Here is a 20,861-nt window from a genome sequence, read left to right on the forward strand (position 1 = left end):
ATCGACTTTAACATGTGGTAAATCCATAGAATAAGAAACAACATCTTCTGATAAAAAAAATTTGAAGAGGACGCAAGTTCAAAAATTCAAGTTAATGATGCAAAAGGGGAAAACCTTGGTTATGTTGTAGTCCAGGAACAAGCAGAGAAATTTAAAGAATTAAATTCTAAATCAGATCATTTAACCCAATTTTCTGACCAAGATGAAAATGATGACACGAATATTATTAACTTGGATACTACTGAAGTAAGCAGTGAAACAACAAATTGGACTTCGCTCATAGGGAATTTGGATGTTTTAAAAGATAATCTTAAATGTAATGACATTTTAAAAAAATATTGTAAAGAAGAATTAGTAAATCTAAAACTCGCTGCAGTTGAAATTGTGAGTGCAACAAGTTCTGTGGTGGAAATGTCAAAAAATGTTTTGAAAATAGGAAACGCTTTTATAAAAAAACTCGATATCAAAGCTCAAAATATTATAATTGACAAATCAGATTCATCAGCATTGATAAGCCATGACCCAGGTTTACGTCCACATACAATTACGGATAATCAAAAATTGTATTTAATCCATGTTGGGCTACACCAGCCAAAACTTGCTAGTTTCCCAAGTGACGTTAAAAATAGATTTAATCCTCAGTGGTACAAAGAATTTGAACATTTTATACAGCACCCAAAAGGATGCCGCATTTTGTTTTGTCTGCCGCCTTTTCCCCAAGGGTGTTGGAAAGAAGGGAAAAACTGAAGATGCTTGAATAAATGTTGGGGTGAGATCTTGGTCCAAGATGAAAAGCTATGGAAAAGACAAAAGCTTTAGGCGCTCTTTACCTCTTAGGCACATAAAGTTGCATTAAGTGAATATTGTCACTTTCTTATGATAAAAGGACATATAGATCACCTTATTGATAAATCCAATAGACTTGCTCTAATAGAAGAGCAAAAAATAGAGGTGCAGAATTGAAAAACTGTCGAAATTCTTATCGATACATGCAAGACTTTGGGAAGCCAAGGGCTAGCGTTTAGGGAATCGGACAGTGATAATCAAGGTAACTTTGTTGCAGTTGTGAATCTTATCTCTCGCCACAATCCCACACTAAAAACCTGGATTGAAGATAGAGCCCTTAGTCCATATAGAGTTACATACACGAGTCTATCGTCTCAAAATGAAATGATTAGTTTAATTGCAACTGAATTAAAGAGTAAGATCATTGATGAAATTAACAGCTCCAATTTTTTTTCCGTGATTTCGCGTTTTCGACACTACTCCCGATATGTCACATAAGGACATAATGAATATTGTTGTGAGAACAGTCAGTGAAAACGGTGAGATTCGGGAAAGACTTTTGAAATCCGTCGAATGCACTGATAAAACTGTAGAAGGGATGGTTGAGCTAATTTTATCTTCTTTACATAAAGAAGGCATTGACAGATCAAAGATGGCTTTTCAGTCGTATGACTACGCGAGTTCGATGTCTTTTCTTTATAAAGAATATCATTGAGAAGATAAAAATATTAACAGAAATCTTAGAAAGTCCAAACTTCAATGTCATTGACAGTATTCATGTAATTGAAAGTACTGCCAAGAACATACAAAATATCAGTAACGATACAGATGCTATAAATAATTTGATTGAAAATGCAGTGATATTTTCTAGGAAATTACACATTTATGCAGAAAACGATTACGCACGACATCATAGATTAAGAGCAATGGAGATGGAAGCTTTTTACTGGAAAGAATTCAAAGAGGTCATAAACTCTCTAGCCATGGGTTTAACCGAAAACTCGGCAGCAGTAAAGGAAATATTTGCCCCTATCACCAAAATTTTTAGTTTTCCGTTAAATAAGGATAATTTGAGTATTGAAAACTTAACAAAAACAAACAAACTTTTTTCCTCCTGGATACAAGGATCATATTCCAGACGTTCATGTGCTGAAAGGCCAGATGGATATTTTGATTGATATCTGTTTAGAAGAAGGTGATGAATATTGTAAGTCATCAAGAACACCAGCCAAGACGCTGCAAGACATTTTGTACCATGTTGTAAAGTTAAAGAATATACTGAAGCAAGCCCATAAACTATGCATTTTTGTAATCACAGCTGCTTATGGTGTAGCATCAAATAAGCGTTCTTTCAGTCAACTCAAGATTGTAAAATCACATCTGAGAACAACAATGATTGACGAGAAATTGGATAGTCTCATGCTACTGAAGTGCGAAAAAGAACTTTGTAAAGGAGTTAACCCCGAACATCTTGTTAAACGATGAATTCAATTGAAAAAACGTCATATTAAAATCAAACAGTAGACTCATGATAAAATGTTGTGCGTATAAATTTGTAGTAAAATAATATTTTCCATATTCCTTTGTACTAATTCATTTCCGTAATATTTTAAACTGCTATATATGCTGCCAGAATGGTTTTTAAAGTTTATTGGATTTGTAAATTGTAATATTTTTTTGGACTGATACAATTTCACTATGAATGGGTAAAACTTTTAGACGTTTTTTGAATTGAATATTTTGTATATATGTAAAGGAAGCTATGTTTTGTTAATAGAAGTTAATAAATACTGATAGTTGGCAATTCATGAGAGTGAGTGAAGTGTAGTATAACAATCAGTAGATTTTGTATATAGGACAGAAATTGATTTCTTGAATTCTTGAATTAACAATTGTGAAAACTATGTTAAGCAGTTGAGAAAAACAATGTCTCTAACCCCCCCCCCCCCCGCCTGGAAATTTCTCACGAAACGCCCCTGCTCGTACAACACCGGTTTTATTTCACAATTTATAATCCTAAAAAAAAAAAAAATAAATGTAATTACGAAATGATTATTTCCTTCAACCAGTTTTCAGAACCAATTTAGGCTAGTTTTGTATTTCTTTTCGAGGGGCGTTTCTATGGAACAAATAGTTTTGAAACATTTTGATTTTTCTCAAGACTGGAACTTTTTCGCATTTAAAAGGAAATTAAAAAATATCATTCTATATATTGAAAACATATTTATATATTTTTAAATTTAACTTTTTTGATTTATTTATAACGTTTTTACGAGTTCTTACATGAAAAATATTTATTTGACTATATACTTGTATATTTAAATTTTGTTTTGTTAATTTTATTTTTGCGTATCATGTTAATTTAATTTAAACATTATATACCTATCAAGTCTTGTATTTTAAGTATTTATATAAAACGTTAATTTTTACTTTTAACTTTCGTTTTATAAACTTTATTTGACTACCTTATTTATTTTATACACATTACAAAATTGTCTTAAACACGTAACGATTGTAAGCGGTTCTTGATGACAAGATCATCTGATCTTCTACAAGTCTCCGCGTTCTTATTTTATATGTAACAAAATTTGTAATTTTTTATTTGTATGCATTCTTCTTTCATTTATTTTATTGTAATAGTTATTATGAAGAAATAAAAGAACAAACAAAAAAAACAAAAAACAAAAAAAAAAATTTTAAAGTGTACGCAGTTTTTAAGGTGGCCTTTAAGTAATTTTTGAAATTTCATAAATCGTAGATTATGACGTTTTCGATTTTCAACCGACAATTTTGATTTTTACATTTACACCTAATTAAATCATGTACTTCTAATTTTCTAACATACCAAATGGTTGACCTACTGAACATTCAACCTACTTTATTTTCAATTTTATAACTACGCCATTCCGGTATGTATGTTGTATTTTTTGTTGTTAATTTGTATAAAAACCAAGTTTTATCAGACTTGACGCAGTGGTTGAAGCGCTGTCTTCAGAATCGGGAGGTATATGGTTCGATGAATGCTTGGAAAACTTATTGATTGTTAATTAAAAAAAAAAAAATCGTAGTTTAAAAAAAAAATAATGATAAAAACACAGACCAAATAATCGGTTGAAAATTAATTTATCTCAAATCGGTTGAAAATGAAAATCTATAAAATAGGTCAAAAAATGAATTAGGCGAAAACGTTATAAATCGATTGAAAATAAAAAAACTGAGTTGTAGAACAACTAAGGTAAGTTGAGCAATAAAAAAATAAATGTATTTCTGTGACAACTATAAACTCTGTTATAAAACCAAAACATAGCTTCCTTATAAATTAAATATATACTTTCAATTTTAACAAATTATTTAAGACATGAATATAAAAATTAATAATTTTGAGGCTAAAATAAAAACAAAACAAAACTTTTCAATCTTAAAACTAAACACAATTTTTTAAACATATTTTTAAACAAAACTTGTTAATATCATAATAAACTAAACCCTTAATGTTAGTCTTCAATTTTCATTTTGCAGTTAATACAAATATAGTTTTGACCAGAATGTGAATCATATTTTGAATGAGACCATTGATTGCAACCTTGACACTGGATCCAATTTTTATCTGGAAGACTTTCAGAATAAGTTTCCCAACATACAAGACAAGCATCATCGTGTTCTGCACTTATCTTTAATTTTTTTGTCATCTTAGTTTTTTTGTTTGATTGCTTTTTAACTATACTAACTTTTTTAAATATACTAAGCAGCTGAGTCTCCTTATTATCATGATCTGCAAAGAATTGACAAGCAGAACTTTTTTTGGTTTCTTCAAAATTTCTTTCTTCTCAGTTTTTTTGTTTGTTTGTTTCTTTACTTTTTTTAATATACAATGTAACTGAGTCTCTTTATTACCATCCTCTTTATTATTATTTGAAAGAGATTGACAAGTAGATAATTTTTTTTTGTTTCTCAACTTTCTTAAGTTTCTTAGTTTGCTGCTGTTTTAATATAATTCTTTCTGGAGTATCTGTTAGAATAGCAGCTTTCCTTTTTTTTTGTCTCGTCAAATGTATTTTTCTTGGTGCTGCTTTTGGGTAAGGTCACACAGTTTCTGAAGAAAATGCTTTAGGAGTTTCAGGAATAAGTGACGTTGTTTTTTTATTACTATTATTTTTGACAGATTAGCCTGAAGATGATGTTAAACGTACTTCAGAATGAGCTCCGTGTGATAGCTCAGATACAAGATTTGCTGGTTCTATACGGTCTGTCACATATGGTAAAAAATAATCAGCAAAAATGTTTGCATTGTACAGGTATACACCAGTTTTTTGAAAATCCTTTGAATCAGATAAAATTTTTGGTATATCATAAATTGTTATGGCTTTTCCAGGATTGTTTCTCAGCCATGCACCTTGTGCAACTGATAGGTACTTTTTAAAAGATCCAAACACTGATACATCTAGTGGGTGTAGCTTATTGTTATGAGTATTTTGTAATGATTAATTTAAAAGTGTGAATCGACCTTAAAATGTTTACTAAACGAAATTTTATCTTCACGTCTGATAGAGCCGTTTTATTAATCGTTGTCAAATCTGCTCAAATTACTCCAACTAGACAAGACAACACATCAGTTAGGTTATAAAAGAACTATAAGACTTGGGGAAAAAAGGATACGTATAATCAATAGCTAAATAAATGGGCAAAATATAAGCACTTAAGTGATTCCAAATAATTGCTTTTTTTAGCATCTGAGAGAAAAATAGCAAAAATAGTTTTTTTTTACTTTTTTGGTCCAAAATCGAAAAGTTGTCCGTGCATGTTACTAAACCGAGGTCCAGCAATCATTTGATGCGCATTTTATTACCATTCTAAATACCTATCTTTTATCCATTAGATGCTTTGCCATGTGGTGAGTACTTTTTGAGATATTCAGTTACCCAACATGCCCCTATGCTCAACTAGTCCCGCTCTACCCTATGTAGTTTTGAGTTTGATATAAATTAAGTCACAAAATTTTTGACCATATCCTCTTCCTCCCCCCAACCCCATCTTTCTTAATCGCAACATCGTAACTCTTTAGTTAAGATGTTGTGATAAAGAGGGGGGGGGGGGTAGAGTTCCGAGTTGTCACAGAACCATTTATCCTTCCCCCTCCCCCTCCCCATCCCCTTGGTGCTTCACGCAATTTATGGAAAATTCCTAATGTTTTCAGGGTCGTTTACAAATAAATAGGTCTAGAAAGGTTTACTTTTACTTGAATAAACCTTTCTAGACCTATATTTACTGAGCGGTCAAAAATATTTCATCATTATTTTTTTTATATGTAAAAGTTTTTAAAATATAATAAGAAATTATAAATTCTCAGTTAATAATTGAAAATTTTTATTATATAAATATTCAAAATATATTTTAAGATTCCTTTTTTTCTTTTTTCTTTTTTTGTTTATATATGATTTAAATAAATTTCGGAATTTGTTGTCATGATGATAATTTTAAAAATAATCTTAAATTTTTTAAATTCTTAATATTATATATCTGAACCTTCATCTTTTTTTAATAATTTAAAATCTTATTTCTATATTTTAATTTTATTAAAATTTCTTTTTTCGTATTTTGATTTTTTTGTACATTCATTTTTTAAATAAATTTCTGAGTTTGTTATTGCGTTTATTTTTTCTGTTATGTAATGACATTTGTTAATTGGCGCTATTAAAATTGTTAATATAACCGAAAAATTTACAAAAAATAAAAATGTTAAACATATATGTTTTAAATTGATAGAGCGTGTCAAAAAAAATTACATAATGAAAAACAACAAATATTTGAACAAAATTATCGCGCTGCCTGTGCCTACCTAAATGGCATTTGGTCCCCAAAAGATGTCTTTTGAACGTTTAAAAGACGTCTTTTTCGGACTAAATGTCGGCTGGGTAGTAGTAAGATTATGGTCTTTAAAATTTCTGTACAAAATTTATACCATTTGTTGAGGCTTTAGAAATGCCCCGTCATAAACTATGAATGTAAATATATAATAATAAATTGAAACTGAAAATCGCCGAAAGTTGTATATTATGATTCATAATAACTTTGCCGGCGATTTTTCAGTTTCGCTTACTTTATTAATTCAAGTTGGGTTATCTATGATAAAAAAAAATCTAATCTGAAACATTAGGTTGGGTGAATAAAAATGAGCAATTGCTTTAACTCGGTAATTGGTCTGCTTTACGTAAACAAAAACTTTAGCAGTTTTGCTTAACTTTTTATTCATGTAAAGCTGAACAATTACTGAGTAAAATTGCTTAACTTTACGTGAATAAAAATTTAAGTAGAACTCCTTAGTTTTTATTCACGTAAAGCTGATCAATTATTGAGTAAAAGCAATTGCTCATTTTTATTCACCCGGCCTATTAAGTTAAATAATTTCTGACGTTTCTGTATGTCATAATAAAGCACGTGTCTGTTTTTGTCATAGGTAAATACGGTTTAGATATAGATTGCTAATAAGATAAACTTTTTTACCACATACTGTTTTTTTAGTAATTAAACTAAAAACCAGAAGGCAATATTATTCTATCATTACATATTTAAAATATATTCTCAAATTAATAAATTCAAAATAATTTTATTTATCACTTTTCCTATGATGACTATAAACTCCAAAAATTACTTTAAAAAAATGTTATAATTATTTCTCTGTAGATACATTTTTAAACTATTCAATGTTTTAAAATTTGAGAAGTATTTTTTTGAGTTTACAATATAGTAAAATTAAGACAAAAACCTGGCTTTGGTTGAATTAATATTATTAACAGCTTAATATTATTAACATTTTTTTTTTTGTTTTTTGTCAAATTTCATGCAACGTAAAATTTTTTTAATTTTTATACAAATTTTATTTGATACACAAAAACATCAAAATGAAATCCCATTTTGCTAATAAATTTCGCAGGAAGGAGGGGGGGGGGTTTAGACACCCACCTAAACCCATCTCCTTCGGACGCCTCTGTATATATATATATATATATATATATATATATATATATATATATATATATATATATATATATATATATATATATATATATATATATATATATATATATATATATATATATATTGTCAGGAAGAATCTTCCTGATGAACCTACTCATGGAGAAACACTTTGTAGAAGAAAGAAAAAATTAGATAAGTGTTTTTACTAATTTATTATTGCTCTGTTCTTTAAGAACATTGAGCACTCTGTTTGTAGAATACATTAACATACTTTATATATATATATATATATATATATATATATATATATATATATATATATATATATATATATATATATATATATATATATATATATATATATACATATATATATATATATATATATATATGCACATCTATGTAGATATAAATACATAGACGTATATGATATTTATATACGTCTATGTACATAAAGCCAAGGCCGAGGCCCCGTGTGTTACAAGACCAAGACCAAGGTCAAAAGTTTCAAGGCCTAACCTGCGAAAGTGCGAATTAGTTGCCTGTTTGCAGCGTAGTTTTTACTTAAACTTTTGAGGACAAGGCCAAGACCGCATGTTACAAGGCCAAAGCAAAGAATATGACTTTCAAGGCCAACGCCGACGCAAAATTTTTAAGACTAAAGACTTAAATTTTTGCCTTAAGTTAATGAAGTAATTGCGTAAAATAAAGAATAATTATTTACGTAATTATTTTCGTAAAGTAAAGAATGAAAACTTTTAATTCTTTAATTTTATATATTTTTTTATGACGGCCAAGGCCATAACAATCATAGTCAAGGCCAAAAATTTCAAGGTCATGACCAAGGCGAAGGCCAAAAGTTTTAAGGCCAAGACCTTAATTTTTAGCCTTTAGGCAAGGCCTAGGACTAGCAACTCTGGTATACATAGACGTTTTTTCAATGTTTTTCAATTTATATTACCAAGGTCAAAACTGTTAAACTTAATTCAAACCTATTTTGCTACATTGTGACAAAAATATTGTAAAATTTATTGATGTAATGATAAAAATAATTATTAGATGATGCTTTTAAAAGAAAAATAGTCAGAAAATTAAAGCTGATAAACACAAACTACAAATCAATGAAAAAATATGAATTTCGTAAGATTATATTTCTTTTTCATGAATTATTAAAAAATTAATTGTTAAATTAATATACTGAATAAACGCTATTTGCTGAGATTAAATTACATACAATCAAATATATTTTTATAAACTTATATTGTAACGGTTTTTAAATTGTATTTTTCGTCTGATGATGGCCTATACAAATTAGACCGAAATATCACAAAAAAGAAAAATTAGTTAGTACAATGATGTTTTTGATGTTTTATAACTTTTTACAATCAAATAAAGTTCTCTAACTAAACATAACTACAAGGGTTATAAAAACGTTTTCAAGAGGTTTAAAACACGTTTTGTGCGCACAGAATAGAACCCTGTATAAGCGTGAACAAGTTACATAAATTTGTTCTATATATGAGTGAATGCCTAAGGCCCAAAACTTTACAAACACTGAGGTGAGTGACTAAGTACTAACCTGCGAAAGTGCAAGTAATATGCCTGTTTGCAGCGTAATTTTTACTTAAACTTTTTCCTCTACAAAATTAGCAATCGAGATATTTACGCATGTGTTTGTTCAATGGTTAAAAAAATCAATTTTGATCATTTAATACATTTGGCTCACCCCTGATGCCTTGACGCTTAGACCAACCGTAAATTGCTGTCGACTCTTCAAAAAACTAGAAAGTTCGTCATAAGCAAGCTGTATTTATACTCATAAAAAAATTCATATTTATTTTATTTAGCTTGTTTTAAAGAACAAGTTTTGACAACAAATACGTGTGTGTGTTTCGGTCTGTGAGTTTATGTGTATAAAGGGGAGAGCGGTAGGATTTAAAATGTAAAATGAGTAAATGTATAAAACAACAAAAAAACAATACTACGACAGTACTAATAAAATATATATTTTAAAAAATGGTTTTAAATAACTCACCAAATTATTTTGTGGTGGTTTTAGATGAATATATAAAATACGTTTAAAATAGTCAGCATGAACAGTTAAAAAAATGAACGGAAACTTTTCACTTTAAACATAAATGTATTTTCATTATTATTGTTGACGGAAATTTTGTTTTAAATATAACTATCCGCCAATAAATGTGCGATCCTTATTTGATTAGTTTATATTTATTATATTTTCACCAATCCTTAACATGATTTATAAATACGATTTTGGAGAACTAAGTATAGAGAATATATATTTTGGAGAACTAAGTAAGAATCGTGATAATCTATCAATATATTAGTCATATTACATGTGACTTTTAAAATGATATTGAAAACATCATTACGAGATAATTTAGATCTTAACTGTTTCGCTATATACAATGTACAAGTGTTTCATATAATATACGTGGCTAAACCCTATTGTACAGCTTTTATTATTGTTATTTTTATTAATAATAATAATATTATTATTATTACTGTTACTATTACTGCTGCTGTTGTTGTTGTTGTTGTTGTTGTTGTTGTTGTTGTTGTTGTTGTTGTTGTTGTTGTTGTTGTTGTTGTTGTTGTTGTTGTTGTTGTTGTTGCTGTTGTTATACATTTTATATTATATAATATAATATGTATATTATAATATATAATATAATTTATAAATGCATATAATTTTGTATTACATATATAATAATTATTATTTTACCTTTTTTTAACAATTAATGAATAGTTATTGTTTTTATATCTTTAATCTTATTTACATCTGCAACTGTGGAAGAAAGTTAATAAAAAAGTATTATTTTTTAGATCTAAACCATGATTTTGCTAACTGCTGTTAGTAGAAAAATAATACTTCCAAAAAAAAATTATCTTTTTGTGCTTATAAAACAAAGGAAAAATTATTCAGAGTTTATATACCCAACAGCTCGACCTGAAAGTAAAGAACACTGTTCAAGATTAATAGAACGATCAAGCTACATAACAGAACATCGAGGACTGATTATACAGAAATCTCTACAAAATCTTCAAGAAAATCCCATTAAACTAAAAAAAAATATTCGTTCTATTTTTATTAATGATCCATTACAAGGAAAAGGTACAAATGTGGCTAGTTTATTTTTGTATGAGATAATGCCAATAGTGAAATACCATAATCCAAACTTAAAAGTTGTTTGTACAAAAGATGAATCATTGCCGTGGAATCTTGAAATTGGATTTGATAAAGATGTTACAGTCACTATATCAACTGAAAATAAATCTTACAAAAGTCTCCTAGAAGAATTTTATGGTTTAGTCAAGATAAATGAATAAATATAAAGCTTATTGTGTGTTTTTTATGTGTGATATTAACTTATATTTGTTTTAAACAAAAAATTATTTTTTAGTGATTTCATTATTTTAATTAAAATAACTCAAAAACATTTATTTTTTAATAAACTTGTTATTTAAGAATATTATGAATTTAAATTTAATTGTTTCAAACAATTGAATTAATTATTTATAAACATAAATGCAAACTTTAATTTGATTAAATCTTAACAATAAATATAGTATAATTTTTACAATATAACTTAAATTTAATTGAAAAAATCTATTTCAATAGGTTTTTTTTGCATCTTTTTTAAAAATATTTTTTTTTGTGGGTATAAGTATCTAAAAAGATTAATATAAAAGTTATATATCAAGAGTGTTTTTTCAATTTCTATATCTTTCATTATTGGTTGTCTTTAAGATTATTTTTTTTAATGAAATAAGTTTTTGATAAGTTAATTATTTTCTAAACATTTTTTAGTTACCATAGTAATATTTCAAAAGAGTAGATGCTATCATGGTATTTGATGCTTTAAGAAGAAGCTTGAGAAACTTAAAACGAAGCTCGTCAAATGCAGCTCCAGATTTAGTTAACAGTAGAAAATTAATTGCATGCAAAATTGTGCTTTTGGATGGAACTGATATATCTATTAATTTAAAAGTAAATATTATATTTAAAAGTATATTTTTATTTATTTTTTTAACATAAAGAAAAAATAAAGGTATAATATTTAAAAGTTAAAGTTATTACATTTAATAAAGTTATATAATATTTTTTTTAAACCATTATTTTCAAATGATTATTTTATTAAATCAAAAGCACACACACACTTTAATATAAAATAAATTTAACATAATGACCAGCACAATATGTTTATATATATATTTTACTTTTAATGTTTATAGTTCAACTTGTTTTGACAGGTTTTCATAATGTCATTTTTTGATTTTATTTTAAGATTATGAAATAGTTAAAGCTGTTTTTTATTACTGGATGCTCTTTCCAACATTAAGCTGTTTTGTAAATTGAGACTGAGTATTTTTATTGTTTTACTAATACTATAAGAATTACCATTCATTGTTGACCAGTACCTTCTACCCATCCCCACAAATAAATTACACACACACACACACACACACACACACACACACACACACACACGCGCACACACGCGCACACACACACACATATATCAGTCATGGACAGAAAAGGCATACGGTGGCACTTCAATCTTGACCGATTGTAATTGTTTTTTTTGAAAGCTTGACCATGGCTTTCTTAGATAATTAAACATGCGCTGAAAAAACCCGACGAAAGGCAAAGTTATAAGCAGGCTAAACTATATAAAAAAGAAAGAAATCTTTAGGAAAGAGAAATTAAAAAAAAATTAAGACATAGCTCTAAAAATAAGGTCTAATATAAAAACTATAACTCTAATGGAAAATTATTTTTAATTATGTTATCCAATTATGTTAAGGTTATAGATCTCCTCGCGTTGGTTGAACAGATTTTTTTTATATTAAGAGAATAGCAATTAAATCTTTTTTTCTTTTTTTTTAATGTCTATATAAAAATAATTATATGATTATTTTTTATTTATTTATATATTTTTATATATCAATTAAAAAAAAGAATACATAAATAAATAAAAAAATAATAATATGAATAATTTTAATTAAACATTAGAAAAAAATAAAAAGATTTTTTTAAAGTTCTTCTAATACAGTATTAACTGTAATAACCTTCTTAATGCAACTAAGGCATAGAACAAACAAACTCATAAAAAAAAAAGCCGATAATTTTAAACAAATCCGATTGGTTGTTAGTGGCAAACCGAACAAACTTTATATTTATTGGTATTTAATTTATGCAAACAAAGAATTCGTAATGATGACAAAATATGAAGCGTCTGTTAGTTTTGCAGGAGATATATCCATATAGTAATAAAGATATCTTGAAGTGTTTTTTTGACATAATTTATTAACCTAATTACAAATTAATACATTTGTGATGGTATTTTTTATAAATATGCTACTTTTAGAAGCAGTTGGAATGAATTATGTAATATATATATATATTTTTTTATTTTTTATTTTTTTGTTATTTCACCTCCCCAAGGCCCAGAAGGCCACTACAGATGAGGAGGCTACTTAATTGTGGTTATAACCCTCTCTCAACTCTATAACTCCGAAACACAAACCTTGACGAACAAGGCCGCTGCGCAGAGAAACAAGTTGAGCGCGGTACTACCAGGGACGTGGTGGGGATCGAACTCGGAACCTCTCGCTTATGAAGCGAGCGCACTACCACTACACCACTACCGCATATATACTTCATTTTGTGCTGTGCTAACAGCAAAAAGTATTTATCTGAATACTTATTACTGAAGCCATAATAGCTATTTCTATCGACTTAGTGTTTAAAGATATAATAATTATTATAACATTAAGTTAGATGTAACTTATGTTACTTTTAAATTATTGTTATAAAAATAAAAGAAAACAAATGTCAATTAAAGTTTACTACTGATATAAAAACGAAACGAGTATGAAAATGAAAGTAACTTGTTTATAAAGTTTACCGCCTTGTTTTTTAATTGTTTAGGCATTCTGAATGGAATAAATTATTTTTTCAAAATGGCCGAATAAGTCCTGAGTATTTCATACTCATTTAGGTGTGGTATTGAAAATAATAACTTCAATTTTCATAAAATAATGATTTTTCATGGATAATTTTCCCAAATAATGTCTGATTATAAATGTCAGGTTACATTCATTGAAAACAAACACCAATACGTGCTTTTATGAAAAAATCAAATCTATAGACTTATATATAGCCGAGCCCCAAGATTTAAAATTAAAATTTGCATGGAGTGTACATGTATTGGCTAAAATAGGTATATATATATATATATATATATATATATATATATATATATATATATATATATATATATATATATATATATATATATATAAATTATAAATTATGTTAGTGTATTCTACAAATAGAGTGCTCAATGTTCTAAAAGAACAGAACAATAATAAATTAGTAAAAACACTTATCTAATTTTTGATTACTTCAACACTATGTTTCACCATCAGTAGGTTCATCAGGAAGAATCATATATGCTCGGGGACCACGACGTATGCCTACTCATTACCATGACAATATCTTGATGGAGGGGAGGGGATTTTTGTATCTTTTTTTTTGTTCTTAACCTCCCATCTTTGTTTTATCTGAAACCTTTAGACTAATCTTTCGGAAAGTAAAAAAATAAAATATAAAAAATAAACCTAATTAAAAAAGGCATCAAATGTATAGATTTTAAACATAATAACTTAAACTAGAATAAATAATACATAAAATATTATCCTAAAATAAACTGTCGCATAACATAAAATAACTTTAGATTAAAAACATAAATTTTTACACATAATTATAATTTTGAATAACTTTAATATAAAATATTTAATTTAAAACATTGGATTAATATAAAACATTAAACTTGATTTAGTTTTCTGAGCCGTCTCATCTCTAATCATAAAACCATAAAGTGTTAGCACATTTTTATCAAATTAGATCCGATTTTTCCAAAATTATCACTTAATTACAGTCATCTAGGCTCACTTGTCTCATATTAGAGTAAACATAATGCATTTTTTTATCGTTTTGGCTCATCTTACACGTTTCCGAAATAGAAGCTAATCACCTTGCACGTTATGCAATTTGAAACTAACTACCTCATTTGTCTTGTATCACCTATCACCTTACACATCTTATAAATTTCGTATGAACTGGGCAGTTAGACATACGAAGCGATCAGGTCACAAGTAGCGTTCGAGTTTTTCAAAGATGAAAGGTAACTTTATCTTATTTCTTTATTTGTTTCTCTGAATGTATACACAAATGCCAAATGTTTTTTAGGGAACTTATCTGAAAGTATCCCAGAAGACTAAAGGCTAAAATATAATACAAGTCTAACACACCTCCTAGTGGATAAGTGTGTTTTAAACAGTATTATTTCCATACACAGAATAATAATGTATAGTTTTTGTTTCCATTGTATCACTGGCTTGCTATCCTTTAGTATATGTGTAACGATTGTTTGTTTAAGTTTGTGTAAGCATTATTCTTGTGCCAATTTTTTCTGCGTTACTTTTTTGTTTTTCTTAAAGATATATTAGTGTTTACATTTTAATGGGTTTAATTTTAAGGAGTTTGGCTCCGAGTAGTGTGTCCTTTTAGTGTTGCAACATGAGCGAGGCTTGGCGTCGGAATGGGTTTTTTATACTGATTTCGATGATAAGACTCCGACGGGAGTTTTTAGGAGTTGGTGAATTAAACATTCGAAACGTCAAAATACCAGGGTAGAGACCCCCTCAAAAGGGTCAATACCATAACCCTTTCCTGATGAGAATCTGGTATTTACACTACCTAATTCGTTTGCTTTTTTCTCAAACACTAATGTATTTTTTATGCGTATCTTTTTTGAGTTTTTTACGCGCGGGTGCTAATATTTTTTGGTAGAATAATTTAATTATTTCATTTGTCCGGTTTTAGGCTTTATATGTTGTTTTTGTACTGTGCTTTTGATTACTATGTTTTTGTCCATCTATTGTTTCCACATTTATACTGTCTTTACATGTTACCCCATTGGGTTGTGTTGTTAGTTTGCATTAACTATTTGTCTGTGTGCAATAAATTTTCTAATAACTAACTCCTTAAAATTTGATTATGAAAAAATTTTAGCATGAAGATAATAATTGAATTTCAGAGTATAGATAACAATTTAATTGATTATTAAATTATAAAGCTAGGAGAATCAATTTTCTAAGTAAGACATCTCACACATATATTTCTCATGCACGCACGCACACGCAATCCCTATCACAGGCTCTAATTTTAAATTTTTTATTTTTCAGTGTATAATAAGAATTAATTCTTATAAAGCGCTTTGATACGTTTTCATACTGAGGCAGAGCAGAAGGCTTTTTCTAAATCTAAGAATAATAAATTAATTTTTTGTACTGCTTGCCCTCACCAAAAACCCTTTGCACTTGCGAGTTAGCTCCACTGCGCCTGTCCCTATTCTAGTCAGTCGATGTAGCAACACTCCGCTGCGCCAATCCCTATTTAAGTCAGTCGAGGTAAGCGCACTCCATTGCGCCAATTCCTATTTAAGTCAGTTGATGTAAGCGCACTCCACTGCGCCTATCCCTATTCTTTAACTAATTGAAGCAGGAATTATACACAGCGCCTGCACCTATTTGTAAGCGGGAGATACATGTATACTCCATGACGCATGCCTTTTTTCCTTAGAAATTTGTCATATTAGCATTCCACTGCGCATGTCCATATATTTTTTACACATACATATTAAGAACAATCGAAGGCTCGCATTACCATTCATATATCTGGTTTATGGAATACTTTTTGCATACGTATCTCTCTCTATAAATCTTATCAAAAATAGCTGCTAAAATATTTTTAGAAACATATTTATATTAAGTTTCGAGGTAATGTATGAACATTTAGCTCATTCGGTTAAGACATAACATTTGGCCGTGGAGGCCGGAGTTCGCATCCCGCATAGGCAAATCATATTTTTCTCTTTTTACTTTTTTCACTTGATTCCATTTAACTTTATGAGATTTACTCACATATTGATCCATATCAATATTCGCGTACCTGTGGATTAGTGCATAGATTAAAATTATTTCTTTAGTATGAAAGACATAGACACACATGCATTTATTGAGTAGGTCTCGATTACCATATGTCGTTTACACACTTGGGATATTAAAGTCCAAATGGTCTCATATCACCTTTTTTCTATTAAACATATGTAATTCTTTACTAATTTTAAATATAAAATAAATTTATACATAGCATAATTAATTAAATCAATAAATAATAGAGGGCAAAATACTTTTAAAATGTCATAGTTCAATAATAAAAAATCTAAGTTTTTGTATAACTTCTTTAAAATATAACTTTAAACAATTAAAACAAAAAACAATAAAAAATAAAATATAAATTTAAACTTCATTAACCAGAATAATTGTTTTTGTAATATTTTCTCATCTTTACGAGTCAACGCCCTTAGCATCATATATCTGGTCTATTGCTATGGTGATTTATCTTGAAGTGGTATTCGGCAGCTGTTCAAACGCACTCCTCCTGATGTGAACTGTTGATGACTGAGGGAACAGCTGCTGACCCAGCATTGATTGAAGCTGGTTGAAAAAATCATTTAAGATTTTGCCGCGAGTAAATCAACTGATTGAGGAAGCAACTGCTGACCCAAGCATTGATTGAAGCTGAATAAAAAAATCATTTAAGGTGTTGCCGCGAGTAGATCAACTAATTGAGGGAGCAACTGCTGACCCAGCATTGAATAAAGCTGGTTAAAAGATCATTCCGCTTATGTACCTCGCTGGAATTGGATCATTGTGGTTTGGATGGTGGGGAGTACACTTTCTACTAATACCATGAATCGATATGCCTACATCTACAATATAGCTTGGTTATTCAATTTGGGGTGGTTTTAGCTGCGCTAACCTGATAAGCTGGTTTTAACCATATGAGTTCAATAATAAATAATCTAAGTTTTTTGTATAACTTCTTTTGAAATATAACTTTAAACAATTAAAACATAACTTTAAACAATAAAGTATAAAATATAAGTTTAAGCAATTAAATTTTGAATAAGCCACAAGCACTCAATAACTTTAAAATAATATATAAAAATATGATATAGTAAAATTTATTAAAAAGTCACCATATAATTAATAAAGAAATAAATAAACTTTTTCATGCCCCCGTAATCTGTAATCTTAAAAATTCTCTCTAGGCACCTGTCTAACTTGGCATAAATCTATTACTTATCATATGTTTTAGTCTTTGTTTCCTTTTTTCCCTTAGGCTACAGGTCCAGCTTGCATATTGAGTAAACAGACTTTGTCTGATTATTCAGGTAATAAAACAAACCATATATATATATATTAGGGCTGTTCATGTGAACACAGGAAAAAAATTTTTTTCTCGGATTTGAATGCATAGTTGTTTATTTTGTGCCATTTGACATAGTAATTGACTGTGGAAAAAATCTTTCCAATCAGATAATGTTTAGGGGGTGCTCAATGACCATAAAGTTTTACGAAAAACGTCAAAAACGTGTAAAAAGTTCCAAAGTTCCAAAAATTTCTAGAACCTGGTTAGTTAGATTTTTTCCACTGAAATATTGTCTGATTGTGTGCTATATAGATTAATTAAAGTGCAGCAGATTAACTGTCATCAGGGCACCAGACTAAAAAATGTCTGCTAGTGTTTAAAACAACTGTGTTTATATCATTTTGTTAAAATTTGTATTCATAATTTTAATACTATTATTTAACTCAATTTAGAATTTGTTCAAACAGAATAAAAAGGTTTACAAGTATAAATATTATTTTTATTTGGAATTTCAGTTTGACAACAAATGTATTAATATTTTGATAGTACCTAACCTTAGTAACCTATTACAGAAAACTAGCATGGTAGTCTGGTAGTGTATTGTTTGTTATTAAGTGCAGATAATAATAATTTCTAATTTGAAAATATTTATTTAATTTCTTTAGTAATAATTATTATAATATATTGCTGCAGCTGCATAAACCAACAACTGAATGATAAGTTTGTATAATATGGTATTGAGTTTTGATTTTCTCATAATATTTCAGTTATCATTGAAATGGCAGCATCATCTCGTGTTGCTATCTCTTCACGACTTCAAACCAAAATCTTTTTAATTGGACAACCAGAGCCAAATCTTCCAGATAAAGTTCTTCCCTTAACATCTGATGTTTTAAAAACATTTTTTTATCATCTTAATTCAACCAAAAAGTCAGTGCCTGAAAGTCTTAAAACAACTGTTGATGAACTGATTATTATTTGGAATAAAGCCCGGATTCCGACAGCATTTCATCCGAATGTAGTCTTAAAGTTGAAAACTTTAGTCCAGGAATTTAAATTAATAAAAAAAAAAAAATCCAGATTCTCAGAAATCGAGAGAGAAATCATTTACAGACACCATTGGCCTACTTTTTGACATTGCCCACAAGGATGCTGAAACCATGATCAGAATTGAAGAAGATAAAGAATTTTTATTGGATCAGAGATGTCAGAGAAAAATGGTGATGTTTGGAGAGGACAAAGAACTTTCAAAATTAGAAGAAAGAAATGAAGCAAGGAAACAAGCAGAGAGAGAACGAAAGCTAAAAGAAGAGCAAAGACAATCTGGTGCGAGTGCAATAGTTCCTGTTATTGAACCTTTACATGAGGAAAGTTATAGTGATGACAACGATAACGATGCTGTTGATAATGACAAAATGGTTGATAGAGATTTTGAGATAGAAATTCCTGTTTATTACAGACAACAAGTCAGTAAAGCAAGTTCTTCAGGGTCAGCTGAATCAAGTTTAGCAAGTACTCCAAAACGACAATGTATCTTAGATACAATTCTTGACTCGCCTGATGTTTCATCAACATTAGACAGAATTAATCTATCTGACACAAAATTTACTATACTAGCAGCAGCAATTGCAAGGGCTGGTGGACAGAACCTCGATGATGGATCATTGTCACGTTCTACAGTCCATAGAAAACGAACCTATCATCGATCAAATATTGAAGCCACTGTTCGAACTGAATTCTGCGATTTGGACAAACCACCATTAATCGTCCACTGGGATGGCAAACTGATGATAGATCGTACAAATTCTGCAGCCCCTAAAGCAAATGTTGACCGGCTATCTGTAGGTGTGACAGGTCACAATGTTGACAAAATACTTGGAATAGCAAAACTATCAGCTGGAACTGGAGAAGCCCAAGCAAAAGCAGTTATTCATCTGCTTAATTTCTGGGACATAATTGGTGATGTTATTGGAATGAGTTTTGATACTACAGCCTCTAACACTGGCTCCAAAAATGGTGCATGTGTAGTTCTAGAGAAACATATAGGTAGAAATTTGTTATATTTCGCTTGCAGACACCATATTCATGAGATCATAGTAGCAGGAGTGTTTGGATCACTATTTGGACCATCATCTGGTCCCAACATACCTCTTTTCCAGAGATTTCAGCAATATTGGCCCAAAGTTAATCAAGGAAATTTTAAACCTCTGGATGACATTCGAATGAAAATACCCCTGGTGCAAGAACTACAAAATGAAGTGATTGCATTCCTCAAAGAAAACCTGCATGTTAAAATGCCAAGGGATGACTACAAAGAAATCATGGATCTCTGTCTGTTAATACTTGGAAAACTGCCTGATCAAGAAGAGAAAAATTATCATTTCAAGATCCCTGGTGCTTATCACATGGCTCGCTGGATGGCCAAGGTTATTTATTGTTTTAAGATTTATTTATTTCGTGAAGAGTTCAAGTTGACCACAAATAAGGAAAAAAATCTCTGTGAATTTTGCTTATTTGCTAGTCTGGTTTATGTAAAATCTTGGATATCATGCACAAATGCCAGCGATGCTCCAGTTAATGACTTGTTTCTGTTTCAGCAACTTAAGCAGTTTGCAGTTGTGAATAAAACGATTTCCGAAGCAGCAGTCAAGAACTTTCAAAACCATTTGTGGTACCTTTCACCAGAATTGGTCCCACTAGCTTTGTTTTCAAACAAACTTCAAACGGAAGAGAAGCGAAAAATGATTTCCAACATGAAATTTCACGGTGAGAACTGGTCTGAAAGGTTGAT

At 29.1% G+C, this 20,861-nt stretch overlaps 1 protein-coding gene across 1 annotated transcript in view; it reads left to right on the forward strand.

The window, feature by feature from the left end:
- The first annotated feature begins 11,563 nt into the window (after window positions 1-11,563).
- LOC105848300 (band 4.1-like protein 5) overlaps window positions 11,564-20,861 on the forward strand; it is a 71,259-nt gene continuing 61,961 nt past the window's right edge. The window contains exon 1 of the mRNA XM_065810372.1: window positions 11,564-11,773. Coding sequence (XP_065666444.1) covers window positions 11,630-11,773 — 144 coding nt within the window. The 5' untranslated portion in view covers window positions 11,564-11,629. The remainder of the gene's footprint in view (window positions 11,774-20,861) is intronic.

The sequence above is a fragment of the Hydra vulgaris genome, chromosome 11 (assembly GCF_038396675.1).
Source record: "Hydra vulgaris chromosome 11, alternate assembly HydraT2T_AEP".
In the NCBI taxonomy this organism is placed as follows: Eukaryota; Metazoa; Cnidaria; class Hydrozoa; order Anthoathecata; family Hydridae; genus Hydra; species Hydra vulgaris.